At 39.2% G+C, this 18,425-nt stretch overlaps 1 protein-coding gene across 2 annotated transcripts in view; it reads right to left on the reverse strand.

The window, feature by feature from the left end:
- Positions 1–2,378: 2,378 nt before the first annotated feature.
- SRFBP1 (serum response factor binding protein 1) overlaps positions 2,379–18,425 on the reverse strand; it is a 63,430-nt gene continuing 47,383 nt past the window's right edge. Inside the window, exons 5-8 of one of the 2 annotated variants that reach the window (XM_080682088.1) lie at positions 11,779–11,860; positions 10,036–10,744; positions 7,526–7,563; positions 2,379–3,600 (exon numbers count right to left, since the gene is read on the reverse strand). In XM_080682088.1, the coding sequence (XP_080538214.1) occupies positions 3,416–3,600; positions 7,526–7,563; positions 10,036–10,744; positions 11,779–11,860 (1,014 nt within the window). In that variant the 3' untranslated portion in view covers positions 2,379–3,415. The remainder of the gene's footprint in view (positions 3,601–7,525; positions 7,564–10,035; positions 10,745–11,778; positions 11,861–18,425) is intronic. The other variant, XM_080682089.1, reaches the window with a different exon arrangement.

Genomic DNA, 18,425 nt, shown 5'->3' on the forward strand with positions numbered 1-18,425 from the left:
TCGGGTTTTAGGCTTGATCCCCAGTTAGGGGGTGTGCAGAAGGCAGCCAATCAATGATTCTATCTCATCATTGATGTTTCCATTTTTCCCTCTCCCTTCCTTTCTCTGAAATCAATTAAAAAAATGTGTACTGTAGGTTAGACTGTGATAAAGATGTATATTGTAAACCTTATAAGCTAATATTGGGTATTTACAAAATAAAAAATACCCAATAAAAATAGAAAGAGGTATCCATGAGGTCACAATGAAATAAATTAAAAACTGAATAGTTCTTCCTTAATATAAAAAGCCAGCTAGTAAGTGTAGAAATAAGAAGAAACATTTTTTTAAAAAAATTACCATTTACAATTACTCTAGCAGTAATCGTTTCAGTAAGAATTATGGCTGAATGGTAGAACTAGTCAGTGAAAGTTTTAGAATAGTCTATAATCTGAAAGTATCTCCCTAAAAATTCATTAGAAAGTATCTCCCTAAAAATTCATTAGAAAGAGGAAAATACTAACTTTCCAGTGGGAAAATCTCATAGACATTACCTGAAACAAGAAAATTAACATCACCAGTACTAGGTCACATCACCATCATCACCTGCCTCTTAATATGCACTGGGATAAATACAACATCCCTCCTATGATATTCCTGCCCAAAATGCCTAACTTGAATTTAATAATGGGGACATCAGACAAACCCAAATAAAGGGACAATGCTCAATACTTCTGAAAAATGTCAATGTCAGAAAATACTAAAACAGACTCAGAAAATATTATCAACTGAATGTAAGGTATGATGTTGGCTTTTCAGTTGTAAAAAGACATGGGGACAATGGGAAAAATCTGAGCATTTGATAACTGGATTGTGGTAATACAAGAGAATAGAAAATGACTTTGTTTATAAAAAGAATATAAAGGGTGGAGGGGAGAGAAGGAAACAAGAAAAATGAAATGGGAAGAGAAAAGGATGAGAACAAGAAAGCAGTTGGAGAGAGAAAAAGAGTGGAAGACAGAAAGAGAGGGGGATAAATAGGAAAAGGAGGAGGAAAAGGAGAAAGGGAGGAGAAAGATGAAAGCTACATGTAAAGAAAGTGCAGTAAAATGTTAATGCAGTAAATGTTTATGGAATTTGGGTGCAGGACAGGGTGTGGTAAAGAACTCGGCCTTGCCAAAGACAATAATTCAAGAAGGTGAAGGCAATCTATGTCGTACCTGATTGGACTGCTTTGTTTAGGGTAGGAGCTGGCTACACTAAAAAAAAGGACAAACTATGTGATTTACCATAGGCGCTTGGGTCATGTAGTATCATTCCCTCTGGAACAATCCTGTGGGCAATCAATCAATCATCCCTAAATATTGAAGGCACAGTAAAAATTCTGGATACAAAACCTTGAGAAAGCTCCTCAGACTGGCAATCTGCATTTGATGCCTCAATGATAGTATGTCCTGAGGACAAGAGAAGCTTTGCATTTAGAACCCTCATAGATATTGCTCTATGCATCTCTTCCTACGGCTGTTTATAAGTTGTGCACTTTTCCTGTGATAAACTGTGAATGTAATAGGTTTCAGTGAGCTCTGGAAATTTTTCTAGCGGATTATTGAATCTCAGTGTATGGGGAACCCTCCACCTATTCCCCTCCCGCACACCACCTCCAAACCTGCAACTGGTATCAGAAGTAAGAGTGGTCTTGAGTGGGCTCTTCTCTCTAACTTTGTAGTTGGCCCCTAACTCCTTGCAATTAGGGTAAAGTCTTAAGCAGACTTGACAGTCTGCAAAATAGTGCTCTCAACTTCGTAGCTTGGCTAAATCTGGGTAGGCATAAAGACATTTTTCTTTCACTTTTTTCCTGTAATAAATTTTCATAATTGAAATTAATTTCAATCTAACATAACTAAAATTATACCAAAATAAAATGTGAAAGAAAAAAAAAACACACAAATCTTGCATTCAACACAAATAATTTTCTTTCCACACAATATCTTGAATTCCATTGCTCAAGTTATCTAAATTTTTAAGCTCATGGAAAATGTAGAAATGACTCTCCAGAGCTTGTGAATTCCTGATAACCAGAGGCTTTCCCTGCCATTAAGTTTTGAAGAGATTTTATTTTATACACACACACACACACACACACACACACACACACACACACACACACACACGCACTCACACACATATACATTTTTATTGATTTCAGAGAGGAAGGGAGAGGGGAGTGATAGAAACATCAATGATGAGAGAGAAATCATTGATTGGCTGCTTCCTGCACACTCCCTACTGGATGTGCCCGCATTTTACTGAAACACAGGATGTGCCTTGTCCAGGAATTGAACCATGTCCTCCTGGTTCATTGGTTGACACTCAAGCACTGAACAATGCTAGTCGGGCTTGAAAGAATTTTTTAAATCTTATTTTTCTTTTAATAGAAATACTATGATGTACAGAGTAGCCCCCTCCTCAGTAAGTCAGCTTACAACCTTTCTGTTCAGCTATCGTAGAAATGCTCTTTCAATCATAACTCTTCAATCTATGATTCCTCAAAAATGTTTCTACAAGAGCACATGGCCATGTAATTAAGTGTCATACATTTTGAATTTAACAGAAATATTCATATGCAGTGAAATAGAAAACTAATTTTTGGTTGTGTTGCTACATTTAAACAATATGTTACCTAAATAATTGAAATATTCAGAAATCTAAATTTGTCCTGGGAAACTAAAACAGTCAAAAAGTACAAGATCATTACTAAATAAAACTATAATAAATATTAATATTTTTGTATATTACCTGTATACCCCAAATGAATATTACTCTCTTTTTTATTGATATTAGAGAGAGAGAAACATCAATTTGTTGTTCCATCTATTCATGTATTCATTGGTTGATTCTTTTATGACCAGGGACTGAAACCACAACCTTGGTTGTACTGGGAAGATGCTCTAACCCACTGAGTTACCCATCCAGGGCCAAATATTACTATCTTAATCTTAGTTTTACTAACAAGAATAACTTTTAGTAGAGGTTATCTACTTTAAATAGCTACAATTTCCTCATAATTTTCAATTATTATTTTAAATATATCTCAAATTTTATTCTCAAGGCAAAGAAACACAGACCTAATCCAGTGAAATATACTTCATGATAAGCACAAATGAGGAAATCTGAGTAATAATCTCAAAATTCTTTTATAAAGGGAACATTCTGGGCATATTTTTTAAAACCAACTTACGTAGTTGATTTGTGGAAGAGTTATGTAAACATAACTTGAACATACTTAAAAAAGAGAAATAAAGACAACAACAAACTTATTTCTATACCTCCTCCAAAAAGACTTATCCAAATACGAGTTTAAATAATGGGCTGGCAAAAAAACAAAAAGAAGGAAAACAATTTTTTAGATGCAAAAGTTCACAAAAAGAGGTACTAATTAATCATCAAACGTAATTTTTTTCCCCTGAAACACAGCAATTTTAGATTGCTGCTCTTTTCGCCGCCTGCTTGCTTCCCATGAAGGATGAAGAGGCAGCTGTATCTGCTGTTTAGTATTTTCTGGTCCTCTTGGTGCATTCTTAATAAACTGATTTTTGAGTTGAGGATCATTTTGCTGAAAACCTGGCAAGAGGAAGCAAAAATAATGAAAATTAAGTATATACCCAAACAACATGCAAAAGAAATATATTTTATCTTCTCAAATCAGTAATGAAGAAGAAATTTAGTTTTACTGAAATGGAATACCTCATTTTAAACCTAAGTCCAATAGGGAACAGTCTGAAGTTGAAATATACAGTACATGAGCAGTCAATGTTGGGACACATGATTCCTAATCCTTCCAAGTGGATGTGTAGTGTATTGCTTGCCTCTTAATATATGCTGTGATATCTTAAGAAATATCATTTGCTTATGAAATCTGTGTGTGAAGCAGATGTAGCCAGAAAGCACACGTCTTTACTAAGATACTGAATCTGACAATGTTGATAGGAGAGATTTATTTTTAAAAGGCTATTTATTGATTTCACTCCCTTCTGTTACTGAACAAAGTTATTACTACAAGGTAAATTACTAAATCTACTTCAATACAAGACAAAGTTTTGTTTTAATCATAAAGCTACCAAAAGATATGAGGTTGCCAACTTATATTTTAGTCCTTATGGCATCTTATATTATGAGGCACTTCAATTACATTACCTTGAACAAACTACTGTTTGGGAGAGATATACTAGCTTGAAAAGACCTGAATCAATGCATGTTTATAGAATCAGAAAGAAACGGGGGGGTGGGAAGGGGGGGAGACAAAAAAAAGAAAGAAACAGGGAGGCAAAAAGTTTAATATAGATGTATTAAGCATCCTATATTAAGTTTAATATAGGATACATAATTTCTCCACTTCAATTTAGACATCATTATCAAAAGCCTTTTAAAGATCTCCTTAAAAAGCAAATGGCATAATCTACATATAAAAGCCTAAGCGACCATTTGACCATTAAAATGATGCACACTGACCACCAGGGGGCAGACACACTGACTGGTAGTTTAGCTTGCTGCTGGGGTCGGGCTGATCGGGACTAGGCGAGATGGGCCGGACACACCCTGGAGCTCTCCTGCAGTCCCTCCCCAGCCCTGATCGTGCACTGGTGGGGTCCCTCAGCCTGGCTTGCACCCTCTCGCAATCCGAGACCAATCGGGGGATGTCAGTGAGCCGGTTTCGGCCCGATCCCCACAGGCCAGGCCGAGGGACCCCACCGGTGCACAAATCCATGCACCGGATCTCTAGTGTTTTATAAACAAGTGCATACAGTTTCTAAAATATCATGTACACAGATTCATATTTTATACAAATCACCATGTGCTCCAGAAATTTATAATACTCAGAGTGGCTCTAGGGATGAAGAATGAAGAGTTTAAATGTTAAGTGAAACTGTTTCATGATAACTGACATTTGAATGAGACAATATTTCTAAACTAATAATATATTTTTTTTATAATTACGCAAAGTAAATTTGCAGGTGTGAGTAAATTGATAAGTATTATAAATTAAAAAGTTAAGCAAAAATAAACAAAAAAAAATCTCTTTTACACGGGTCTCCTCAGGGAAAACATGGGTGTGGCTTTAGTTTACTTATCCTATGTTTGTAAAAATAAGGTAAATGAGGCAGATGGCCTCGTGTTTGCCAAACTTGGTTTTCTTTTCCTTCTAGGTGCACAACCATAATGTATTTCCCATCACACAACAGTTAAATGAGGCCATGTAACTTGAGTTATAGCCAATGGAAGCTTCTATTTTCTCTCCTTTATTTTTTGTAGTATATTGCCAAAGAGCCATCAGTATACTAATCTTTTATAGTTTCCAACCACTTACCACCCAAACTCCAAAAACATGAAGCCTGCTTCCCAAGTTTTCACTGCCAACCGTTTTACCTATCTTTAGCACACAAATGCTCACTTTTCAGTCTCAGATATCTATTTTCTTACCATCTATCAATGAACTGCTAAGCTAGTTTCAAATTTTTATGTTTTATTAAAAATATTTTTGTTGATATTTTAGAGAGAGGAAGGGAGAGGAAGAGAGAGAAAAAGAAACATTAATGTGTGAGTGCAACATCAATCGGCTGCCTTCTGCATACCCCCTACTGGGGACAGAGCCTGAAACCTGGGCATTTGCCTTGACTGGGAATCAAACCAGTGAACCCTTGGTACACTGGATGACGTTCAACCAATTGAGCCACAGTGGCCAGGGCCAGTTTTTTTTTTTTTTTTAATGTACAGGTCACTAAACTCGGAGCAGTCACATCCATGAGCTCTGTGGAAAGCACCACAAGCATCACTCAATAACCCTGGGCTTTGAGTTGGATGGGCCTTTGGGTTGGCTTTGTTGGGAAGGAGGTCAGTGTGCTCTGTGTGTGGGAGGAGAAAAAAATGGGCATCTGGTGATCATAAGGATAGTGATTATGTGATTATCTGTTCAAGAAATCCCACTTTATTTTTTCTCCTAGCCACAGAGTCAGTCTGCATTTCTTAACTCCCTTGTGGCTAGATATGGGGTCATGTAATTGAATTTTGGCTAATGAAATGAGAACAGAAATGATTTCTGCCACTTCAGGCCTGGCCCATAATAACCTTCTGCAAAATTTTCCATGTACTTTATTCCCTTCTGTTGGCAAAATGGAGAATATCTGGAAACTGCAAGAGGAAGAATCCAAATGAAACTTTATCATTGAATGACTATGTGAAACATAGCCTCTCTGCTGATTCATGCTGGACTGTGATGTGAGTAAGAAACAAATTTTTATTGTTTTTAAATCAGTGAGAGTTTGGAATATGCACAGAAGTTAGCCGACCCAAATATATTACACTTGATTTGTTATAAATTAATTTAAAAACACTTCGAGCTGGCCAGAGTGGCTCAGCTGGTTGAGTGTCATGCTGTACACTAAAAGTTTACTGGTTTGATTCCTGGTCAGAGCCCATACCTGGGTTGTGGGTTAGGTCCCCAGTTGGGACATATACAGAAGGCAACAGATCAAAGTTTCTCTCTCTCTCTCCCTCCTTCCCCTTCTCTTTCTAAACATGTCCTCAGGTGAGGATTAAAAAAGAAAAAACACACCAAAAACTTTGATTTTACTCTCAACCCAGAAAGTAACATACTTGTTACTGAATGTTTAACAGCACAGTGTTGACTAAGATATAGCTCATATAATAATTTACTTAAAGAATGCATTAATTTAGTTCAAGATAAATTAAATACACCCAATATTTCCTAATAAGTTTTGTCTATATCTTTCCCAATGGCAGGACATAGGGAAATAAAACAACTTAAATCTTGCCTAATAATAGACAAACATGTAAATCGACTATACCTCCGCTATACCCACAGCCAATCAGAGTGAGTATGCAAATTAGAAGACCAAAGATAGCGGCCGCCCAGCTGCTCCAGACGCGGAGTGGCCAGGCAGGGCGGGTGCCTGCTATGAGAGGGAGGGTGGGGCGGGGGGGTAAAGGGATCTACAGGAGCGGCACTCTGGCCGCAGCGAAGACAAGACTGCAGAGTCCGGAGTCTGCAGCGAAGACAAAGATGGCAGACTCCAGCCAGAATATGCGCTGAAGACAAAGATGGCAGACTCCAGCCGGAGTCTGCAGTGAAGACGAAGATGGCAGACTCTGACCGGAGTTTGCAGCGAAGACAAAGATAGCAGACTCCGGCAGGAGTCTGCAGTGAAGATGAAGATGGCAGACTCCGGCCTGAGTCTGCAGCAAAAACTAAGAAGGCAGACTCTGGCCAGAGCGAAGGCCTGGGTCCCGGGTGCTGGAGGAAAACCGGTGCTGGAAGCCAAGGGAAGGAAGGCCTATTGCACGAATCTGTTCGTGCAACGGGCCTCTAGTTAATTATAAGATGGTAATTATAAGATGCTCTATTTCCATTTCCATTTCTGTGGGTACCTAATTCATTCAGGCTATTGAGTAATGAGAGTTTTTCATCCTTCCACTTTGACAAAGCATTGCTTTATTGCATATGAAGGTCAACCAGTCATTAATAACATACCTGGGGTGTTGCTTTTTGGAGCCTGTTCTCTGTAATTTCTAAAAGAAGAAAAACGTCATTAGGATTTTTAAAAGACAAATCTTCTGACTTAACAAAAAAGATAAATTGATTTCACTTACATGTAAATCTAAAGAACAAAATAAAAGAACAAACAGATACAGAGAACAGACTGATGATTGCCAGAGGGGATAGGTTTGGGGGACTGAATGAAAAAAATGAAGGGATTAAAAAGTACAGCCAAAACCGGTTTGGCTCAGTGGATAGAGCGTCAGCCTGCGGACTGAAGGGTCCCAGGTTTGATTCCGGTCAAGGGCACGTAACTTGGTTGCGGGCACATCCCCAGTAGGAGGTGTGCAGGAGGCAGCTGATCGATGTTTCTCTCTCATCGATGTTTCTAACTCTCTATCCCTCTTCCTTCCTCTCTGTAAAAAATCAATAAAATATATTAAAAAAAAAAAAGTACAGATTGGTGGTTATAAAGCAGTCACAGACATATAAAGTACAGCAGAGGGAATACTATGTATGGTGTCAAGTGGGTACTAGAAATATTGGGAGCAACACTCTGTAAAGCATATGATTGTCTAACCACTATGCTGTACACCTGAAATGAATCATGTTAAATGTAAGCTGTAATTGAAAAATAAAATTTAAAAAGAAAAAAAATCTTCTAACTTAATATCCTATGGTTACCTTGTGTCTATTTTTGAGGTCTATCTAGACAAAGAATTCAAAAACTCTTTTCACAGGGGGAATGAGTCATATATAACAAAAATTAAGACTTACATTTAGTAGGAAAGAAAAGAGTAGTGATATGTTATTTTCAAGTGAGAAAAAAAATGTTGACTTTCGAGGCAGGTTTAGGAAATAAGTTAATTATTTTCAATCCTCCAAAGATGGTTGTGTGTCTTTTCTATACTCATTATATATATACTAGAGGCCCAGTGCATGAAATTTGTGCATGGGGGGGTGTCCCTCAGCCCAGCCTGCACCCTCTCCAATCTGGGACCCGTTGAGGGATGTCCAACTGCCCGTTTAGGCCCGATCCCAACAGGATCAGGATTGGGCCTAAACGGGCAGTTGGACATTACTCTCACAATCCAGTACTGCTGGCTCCCAACCGCTCGCCTGCCTCTGCCTGATTGACCCTAACCACTTCTGCCTGCCAGCCTGATCACCCCTAACCACTCCCCTGCCAGCCTGATCGACACCTAACTGCTCCCCTGCTGGCCTGGTCACCCCTAACTGCCCTCCCTGCCGGCCTGGTCACCTCTATCAGCCCTCCCTGCTGGCCTGATCACCCACAACTGCCCTCCCCTGCTGGCCTGGGTCCCCCCCAACTGCCCTCCCTTGCTGGCCTGGTTTCCCCCAACTGCCCTCCTCTGCCAGCCTGGTCACCCCTAACTGCCCACACTGCCCTCCCCTGCAGGCCATCTTTGTGGCAGCCATCTTGTGTCCACATGGGGGCAGCCATATTGTGTCTTGGAGTGATGGTCAATTTGCATATTACTCTTTTATTAGATAGGATGGATATATGTATATGTATGTATTTTATTGATTTCAGAGAGGAAGAAAGATAGAAACATCAATGATAAGAGAGAATCATTGATTGGCTGCCTCCTGCATACCCCCTACTGGGGAGGGGGAATCGAGCCCACAACCTGGGCATGTGCCCTTTGGCCAGAATCAAACCTGGGACCCTTTACTTCCCAGGCTGACACTCTATCCACTGAGCCAAACCAGCTAGGGCTTCCATATTCTTAAACTTCTATCAACATCACAGTTTTCTACTGTATTAAAATGATCCTGACCTCTAAATATATAGAAAAACAGTACACTGAAGAAAGCAGCTAATACTGAAGAAATTAGCTTACCATGTGTAAGGATAACCCTAACCTGATTAAAATTACAAATGAAAATAAACTTATTGATTTAAAACAGAACAGCTGTGCAAAGTGGTATTTAATAGCAGAGATAGAGACAGCAGCATCACCAAACATTAAAAAAAAAGCATTCTGGAGAAACTCCGGTGTTAGGGCAAGCAGCTGTACTGAAATAGAAATACATAATAAAATGATGGATGCTTACAATAATGGCCATAGGTTAATAAAAACAAAACAAAACAACAAAAAAACCTATCACATTTTTATTCATTAAGTTTTGTTTAAAGAGTGAACTATGTGAGACATTTTCACAAGTTATTCATCAAAAGCTAACTCAAAGTTTCAAAACTTTGGTAATTGAAGGGATAAACTTAAATTAGCTAGAAAAATTATTTGGCTATAACATCTCATTTTCTTATGAAGCTGGACAAATGTGTCATTGACATTTGTGTTTTTGTATACATTATCCTAATATAAAGTGGAAGAGATCCAAGTCACAGGATGTATTCTGTATAAGCTAGAATTACGGAGGGGAGGTAGTCTTTTCTTTCACTATTAGAATGTGTAAATATTTAATATTTTTAAAAATTAAAAACTAATAGTTATTTCAGGATACCAAAATATAATTACCTTCTAGAGCTTTTAGATCCAGATAAAGAATGGAAAAACACTGATTCAAACTTCCTTGCTTCTATACTTGGCTCGTTTTTGTCATTTCTTATACTCTCACGCGTTTCAAGTATATCTTCTTCAGGGAACACTTTTTTGGGAGATTTTTGTTCCAAAACTGAAGGAGGACAACTACTTTCCTTCTTTCGTGTCCGTCTGACTTTCCCAATGAAGAAGTCATCTCCACTATCACTATCCTCAGACATGGAAGACTGTTTGTAAAACCTTTCTTCTGTGCTATCATCAAAATACTCCTTCTCTTCATGTGACTCTTCTCCATCACTGTTATCACCAAGTGAACTATCAAAGGCTTTCTTTTCTTGGTTTTGACTTAATGTTTTCATTTTTGGGTCAGCAGGCATCTTCTGCGGTCCAGAAAGAACTACAGGATCCTTTTCAGAAGGCTGTGATGGAGAATTTGGAATAGCCACTGTTTTGAGTCCATGTTCCATCTTGGCTATTTTTTCTTTTGAACTATTAATTGGTTTCTTTGCTAATATTTTGGCTTCCTTGTCTTTTTGTTCACTGATAATAGCACCTTCATGCTGCAACTTAATGGCATCATCATATGAACATGAAGTGTCTCTGGAATGATTTTCTTCTGAAGCATTCATTGATGACTTAACTTCAGCATCATTTTGTCTTGCATCTTTGAAGGCTTTGACGGCAGCTGCAAGAAAAATAGCACACAACTTGTTTCAATACTGAAACAAACAACATAAGATATCAATGTTCAGTATAATATTCCTTATATTATTTAGGAACCCTTGGGCTAATTTATACATTATATGAAATGCAATCAAGCACCACATAATGACATTTCCATCAACAATGGATGGCATATATGACAGTGGTTACATGAGATTATAATGGAGTCTAGGTGTGTAGGAGGTCATACCATCTAATTGTGTAAGTATCCTGAATGGTGTTTGCATAATTATGAAATCACCTAATGATGCACTTCTCAGAATGTTATTCCTGCCGTTAAGTGATGCATGAGTGTATATATAACAAACAGGTCTGACTTTACAAAGAAAGCTACTGACTTTTTAGAAACCAAACTTCGAGTAAGAAAGCTCAGGAGTATCCATTTAAAACATAAAATGAGAAAAACCCATCATTTTATGCCTTGGAGTATTGAAGAACAGTAAAAACTTTACTGAATGCAAATAAATAAAACAAAATGACAACTTTAATCTCTATAGGAATAATGTATAGATATAATTGTAGAGCATTATGAATTGGTTTTCAGACATAAAAATATCTTCTAATCTGTGACAAAAGCATTTAATTCTTTCAATACATTTTAGAATACACATACTAAATGGAAATCATATGGTTAAGTAGCAGACACATCAAAAATAATAATATGAATTACATCAATAATTAGAAAACCAATTGTATTCAATATAATCATGAATATATATTACATATATTCAAATATTAGAATTTAGGAAAAAATATGAATTAACTTGGGCTACAGACTCATATATCCAACCACCTACTTGATAGATAATTCTTCAGGTATCAAATACCTTCCATATTTTCAAGCCTCTACCCATACATATGGAAATATTTGAAAGATATATTTGTAACAGAAAAGGTCCTTGAAAGGCAAAAGAACCTAAAACACAAATAAATCAACAGCCATTTTTAAAAAAATACGCACAAGTGCATTAATAAGTACATGGCTTTAATTCATACCTTTCAGCACATCTATTTTTTTCTTCAGAAGAGGGTGCATTGCTAATCTGGCAATTGCTCTTTCAGTCGCAGTAGATTCAGGCTGCAAATTGAAACAATAAAATTCATGCTGATAAAAATACTATTGTCCTTGGACAATTATAATTATTGTGTAATCAATGAATAAATATTGTTTGCGTACTTAATGTCTTTCTAAAATTGTGGTAGGCATCACATGTGATTTTTAAAAAGTCTAAAAAGATATATCACCCTAGCTGGTTTTGCTCAGTGGGTAGAGCGTCGGCCTGTGGACCGAAAGGTCCCGGGTTCGATTCCAATCAAGGGCTCATGCCCTAGTTGCGGGCTCGATCCCCCGTAGGGGGTGTGCAGGAGGCAGCCAATCAATGATTCTCTCTCATCATTGATGTTTCTATCTCTCTCTTCCTCTTCCTTCCTCTATGAAATAATATATATATATATATATATATATATATATATTTAAGTATAATATAGCTCCTGCTTTCAAAGAACTGAAAATATCAAGTTAAGACTAAATTAATATAAAGGAATCAAATGACATAGTATTAAGCTTGGTGATATAACATGATTATATAATGTTTGAACTTCCATTTAATATATACCAAGTAATTATCTAATCCTCTATATTTATACTTTGAATATCTAATATTACTATTGCATTCTCAGAACCTTCCACTACAGTGCATGGCTTACAGCCAAAACTTTATAAATATCTGATGATGACTGAACAGGAACAGATTACACATCATATTTAATGTATTTAAGAATTCAGAAAATTCATAATGCAGGTTAACTGCTTTAAATATCATCTGTAGGCTAATAACTTCAAATTTCTACTTCCAGTTTTAACTTGGGCTAAAGACTCATATATCCAACCACCTACTTGATAGTTAGATAATTCTTTTATTTTTCTTCTCAAGTCCACTTTTACTATAGACTTTCCCATCTTACTGTATGTAATTTTAACTTTTCTGGTTACACAGGCCTAAAAGTCTAAGGATTCTTCTATTGTATTTCTCCTTCCTTTATATCTCATAATTAATCATTCAGCAAATCCTATGATTCAACTGCAAAATATACTCACTTCTTATCATTTCTATTCTTACTACCTTTCACCAACTCTCCAATGGTCTTCTCACTTGAGCAAATGCAATAATTTCATACCTGGTCACTCTCTTTAGCATTTTGCTCCCCCACAGCCAATTTTCCCTGTAACAGTCACAGTGAGCTTTTAAAATATAACCAGACCATGTTATCTGTTCTTGATACTTAGGCTTTTCCATTGTAAGATCTTCCCTACCTGGAATACTCTACTCCCAAATATACACATGGTTGATCATCTCACTGTATTCTGGTCTCTGCTAAAATGTTGCCTAAACTAACACAACGCTTTCCATCACTCCTTATTTATTTCACATCACCTAATGCTTCATGCCAGTGCAGATATTTGCATATCTGTAAGGCAGACACTTTATCTTCTTCATTGCTGTAGATACCAGGGTCGGGGAACCTTTTTTTCTGCCAAGGGCCATTTGGATATTTATAACATTTTCGAGGGCCATACAAAATTATCAACTTAAAAAAAATTAGCCTGCTATATTTGGTCAAACATTTAATTAACTCATCCCTATGCCTTAGCAGGGCCAGACCAAATGATTTTGTAGGCCTTATATGGCCCGTGGGCCAGACATTCCCCACCTCAGTGCCTAGAACAATAATGGTTAATAGTTGGCATTCAGTAAACATTCCATAAAGCAAGTGAATAAATTTCACTAGTGTGTGAAAGAAGAGCTACCCGCTTCAAACATCTTTATTATAAATTTATCCTACAATGTTAACCCAATATAAGTTTTTTTCCCTTGCAAGTAATATAAACTTGTGAGTAAGTAAAAGCAAGATGGTGGCAGTTTGAAATCTACTGTTTAGAACACTGATCTAGGTAATGTCACCCAGAATAATGTCTTCAAATTAAACTTGGTGAAAATACTCTGCCTGGACTGCCTGCTGCTATCTAATTACCTTGTGTACTGGGCTGCATAATCTTCCCCTAAAATTTATGTTCAACTAGAAACTCAGAATGTGACCTTATTTACAAGCAGGATCCTTGCAGATGTATGTATGAGATCACAATGGATTAGGGTGGGCCCTAAATCTAATATGACTGGTATCTCTTAAGGACATTTGGTAACAGAGGCACAGAGAGACAGAAAATGAAGAAAGAAGGCTGAGGCAGAGATTAGAGTTAACCTGCCACAAGCCGAGGAAGGCCTAGGGACACTAGAGGTTGGAAGCAGCAAGGAAGGGTTCTTTCCTAGGACCTTCTAAGGAAGTATATAGCCTTACTGACACCTTGACTTCGTATTTTAGCTTCCTGAATCATGAGAGAATAAATTTCTGTTGTTTAAACCATCTATTTTGTGGCATTTTGTTATAGCAGCCTTAGAGAAACTAATATACTTTGACTATGACTCTTACACATTTTTCAACCTTCTCTAAGAAATGTAGTCCATTGGGAGATCATTTATTACACACAGTATTAAATCAGTCTTCTGCTTCTTCAATACATTTCTAGGTTTCTTGATGCAACACTGGACTTCTTACCCATTTTATCTACCTTAAAGAGATATGAGAGAATCTGGGAAGAAAGCCTATTGCTGGTATCCTGAGTCACTCAGTGACAAGCTGGACTGCTGAAGTTTATGGGTCAAACATGCTTGCTTGAACTTTACAGAAAGCATATTGAAGGCTGTAGCACAGAACCCCCAATGAAGGACATAATTTTTCAGGTTGAAAAGGCTCAACATAATATATGAAAACAGTCACATCAGAATATTGACTTTACAAGCTTTCAGAAAGAAAAGCAAACAAACAAAGCAAATCACACACACACAAATAATAATTTTATCACACACACTCATACAAATATAGGAATCAGGATCAGAGGTCGAAAGACAATAAAGCAATGCTTCTAAATTTTTGCAGGAAAATAATTTTCAAACTAGGTAAGAGTAAAAATACGTTGAGACATGCAAGGTTTAAAAAAGTTCACATTCCTTGAATCATTCTCCCAAGAAGTAGCTAATGCCTCACCACTGATATGAAGGATACAGCAAATGATGAAGGCATAGGATGTAAGAAAGAAGAGATCCAGGCAAAAGAAATGCCCAGTATGGTGACAGATTTAGAATTAGAACACCTGGTGTATTAAATATTTTTAGAGGAGATTTCAGTAATGTTGAGGGGTTTGGTGCTATGCTAGAGAGAAGATAGAAAACTAACAAAACAAACATAACAATGATAAACTATAGGAAATTGAAATATTATGGAAAGGGAAAAGTAATCACTCACTACATGACATAGTTAAAATAACATAATCACAAAATGCTCATTTAACCTAAATTTATATATAATCCTACTAGGCGTACCAGTTAATAATAGCGGATTTTGTAATGAAAGAAAACACGGCAATTTCAAGAGAAACATCAAAAGTGCTTTATTCAAAGTAATGTCCATTGCTAGCTACACATTTCCCTAGCTTTCAGGAAATTTGTGGATACCGTCCCAATAGAACTTTTCTTGTTTTGAGACAAACCATTCAGAGACCCAATTTTCCACTTCTTTGTTATGTTTTGAAGTGCTGCTCAGAAAGTGCGGGTGCCATCGATCAGAACAAGTGGTAATCTGAAGGAGCAAGGTCTGGTGAATACAGCAGGTGGGTTAATACTTCCCAGGCAAGATCTTTTAATGTGTCTTTAACTGGTTTTGAAGTGTGTGATGGTGCATTATCATGAAGCAAAATTACTTTGCCATGTCTTCTGGAACATTCTGGTCATTTCACAATCAAAGCATGGTTCAAATTGATTACAGGTTGTCAGTAGTGATCAGTATTAACGATTTCACCTGGTTTTAGAAGCTCATAATACACCACACCCTGATACCACCAAACACAGAGCATTGTCTTCTTTCCTAAGCGATTTGGCCTTGCAGTTGATGTTGATGGTTGACCTGGATCAACCCATGATTTTGTGCATTTGGGATTCTCAAAATAAATCCATTTTTCATCACCAGTCACAATTCGATGCAAAAAAGACTTTCTTTTGTACCGTTGAAGCAACATTTTACTGATGACTTTTCAGTTTTTCATTGATCTTTCGTTCAGTTGATGTGGCACCCATTTTCCTTCCTTTAAAATCTTTCCCGTTGCTTGTAAACGATCAGAAATTGTTTGCTGAGCAAGGTTTAATCTTTCTGCAAGTTGTTTTTGAATCTGACATGCATCTTCACCCAATAATGCTTGTAATTGTTGGTCTTCAACCAACTTTTTCGGTTGACCTGGACGTTCTTTGTCTTTCACATCGAAATCATCACTTTTAAAGCATTTAAACCAGCATTCACAAGTATCTTGAGATGGAGCATGTTCACTATAAGCTTCCTGAAGTATTCAGCACTTTTCTTCAAAATAAAGTAATGAATTAAAACTTCCCGCAAATGCTTTTTGGCATGAAATTCAACATTTTTAAGTGTAAAAATATCCATGATGTTAACACCTTCAGCAAATTTCACATATGAAGTTTTGAAGCTTGTTGTCAATACAACAAAACAGCATATATATCAAATAGCATATATATCAACACTAGTGGCCCGGTGCACGAAATTCATGCACATTAAAAGGGGTTTAATTAGAGGAAATAATTTAATATTGCTATTTGCCATTTCTCTGTAATAGAAGTGTCAGAGATGAAAGAAAATTAGTAAAATGTATATGAAAACCTTCCTCCTGTCAGAGTCTGGGGCACACCATGGGACCCAGAGTCAAGTCCCCGTCCACCCACATGCACCTCAAAATCACGTGAGACCCAGACCCGGCCACCCCACCCCCGCTCAATTGGGATAGATCCAGACCTGGCTAGTCCCACCCTTGTCAAGCCCCGCAGGGCAGGGAACATAGCCTCAGGTCCCCTGGCCTGGTGCCAGGATGGGGGGCGTGGCCTGAGGTCCCCCAGCCCAGACTGGGGTGGGGGGACGTGCCTTGAGGTCCCCTGTCAAGCCCCGCCAGGTGTGGGACATGGCCTGAGATCCCCTGTCAAACCCCACTGGGTGGGGGGCATGGCCTGAGATCCCCTGTCAAGCCCCATCGGCAGGGGGGTGCAGCCCCAGGTTCCTCCTGGGTGGGGGGCATGGCCTGAGTTCCCCCGACCCAGCACTGGGGGTGCACCTTGAGGTCCCCTGTCTAGCCCCGCCAGGCAGGGGGGAGCAGCCTCAGGTCCCCTGGCTCAGTGCTGGGGCAGGGGGTGTGACCTGAGGTCCCCGGCCTGCTGCCGGGGTGGGGAGCGCAGCCTGTCAAGTCCCACCTGGTGGGGGGCATGGCCTGAGGTCCCCTGGCCTGGCACTGGGGCAGGGGGAGCAGCCTGAGGTCCCCTAGCCCAGCACCAGGACAGGAAGTGCACCTTGAGGTCCCCTGTCAAGCCCTGTTGGTGGGGGGCGCGGCCTGAGGTCCCCTGGCCTGGCACTGGGGCAGGGGGAGCAGCCTGAGGTCCCCTAGCCCAGCACCAGGACAGGAAGCACATCTTGAGGTCCCCTGTCAAGCCCTGCTGGGTATGGAAGGCGGGCTGAGGTCCCCTGTCAAGCCCCACGGGGGCAGGGGAGGGCGTAGCCTCAGGTCCCTGCTGATTGCTTGTTAAGGCTCCTTATGGGAAGTTGGCCTCAGCTGTGGGTGCAGCCATCTTTGTGATGGAGTGATGGTTAATTAGCATATTCCCTCTTTATTAGATAGGATATGTGTAACTCCATCTATTAATAAAGTCACATTATTAACTGGTACACCTAGTCTTACCTAATAATAAAGAAACATGTAAATTGACCGTACCTCCGCTACACCCACAGCCAATCAGAGTGAGTATACAAATTAACCCAACAAAGATGGCGGTTAATTTGCATACATACCTGGGTCCCGGGAACCTCCTCGGCACCCAGGTCACTCCCAGCCGGCCATCGGAGGGGCGGGGCACACGGGGGGCGGGGGCGCGCTTCCCAAGCCTAAAGCCTGGGGCTTGGGAAGGGGCCGAACCTGCAACCAAATGCAGACCATCTGGAAGTCAGCGCTGGGTAGCCCAGCTGCAGCCTGGCGACCCAACACTGACTGCTCAGATGGCTGAGACCCAGAAAGTGAGTCAGGGTCTGATCTGCAGCCTCAGTGGAAGCTATTGATCAGTGTACTTACCTCTCTCTTTCTCTCCCTCTTTCTTTCTTTCTTTTTTTTAAATATATATTTTATTGATTTTTTACAGAGAGGAAGGGAGAGGGACAGAGAGTTAGAAACATCGATGAGAGAGAAACATCAATGAGAGAGAAACATCGATCAGCTTCCTCTTGCACACCCTCCACTGGGGATGTGCCTGCAACCAAAGGTACATGCCCTTGACCGGAATCGAACCTGGGACCCTTCAGTCCACAGGCCGACGCTCTATCCACTGAGCCAAACCAGTCAGGGCTCCCTCTTTCTTTCTGATCTTCGCCAGCAGCCAAGCTTTTCTTTCTCTCCCGGCCTCCGCGGGGGCTGCTGTTAAGCCCCGCCTCTTTGATCAGGTCAGAGATAGGTCTGGAGATGCTGACTGGCATAGGAACCGACC

The sequence above is a fragment of the Plecotus auritus genome (genome assembly GCF_963455305.1).
Source record: "Plecotus auritus genome assembly, chromosome: 7".
Classification (NCBI taxonomy): domain Eukaryota; kingdom Metazoa; phylum Chordata; class Mammalia; order Chiroptera; family Vespertilionidae; genus Plecotus; species Plecotus auritus.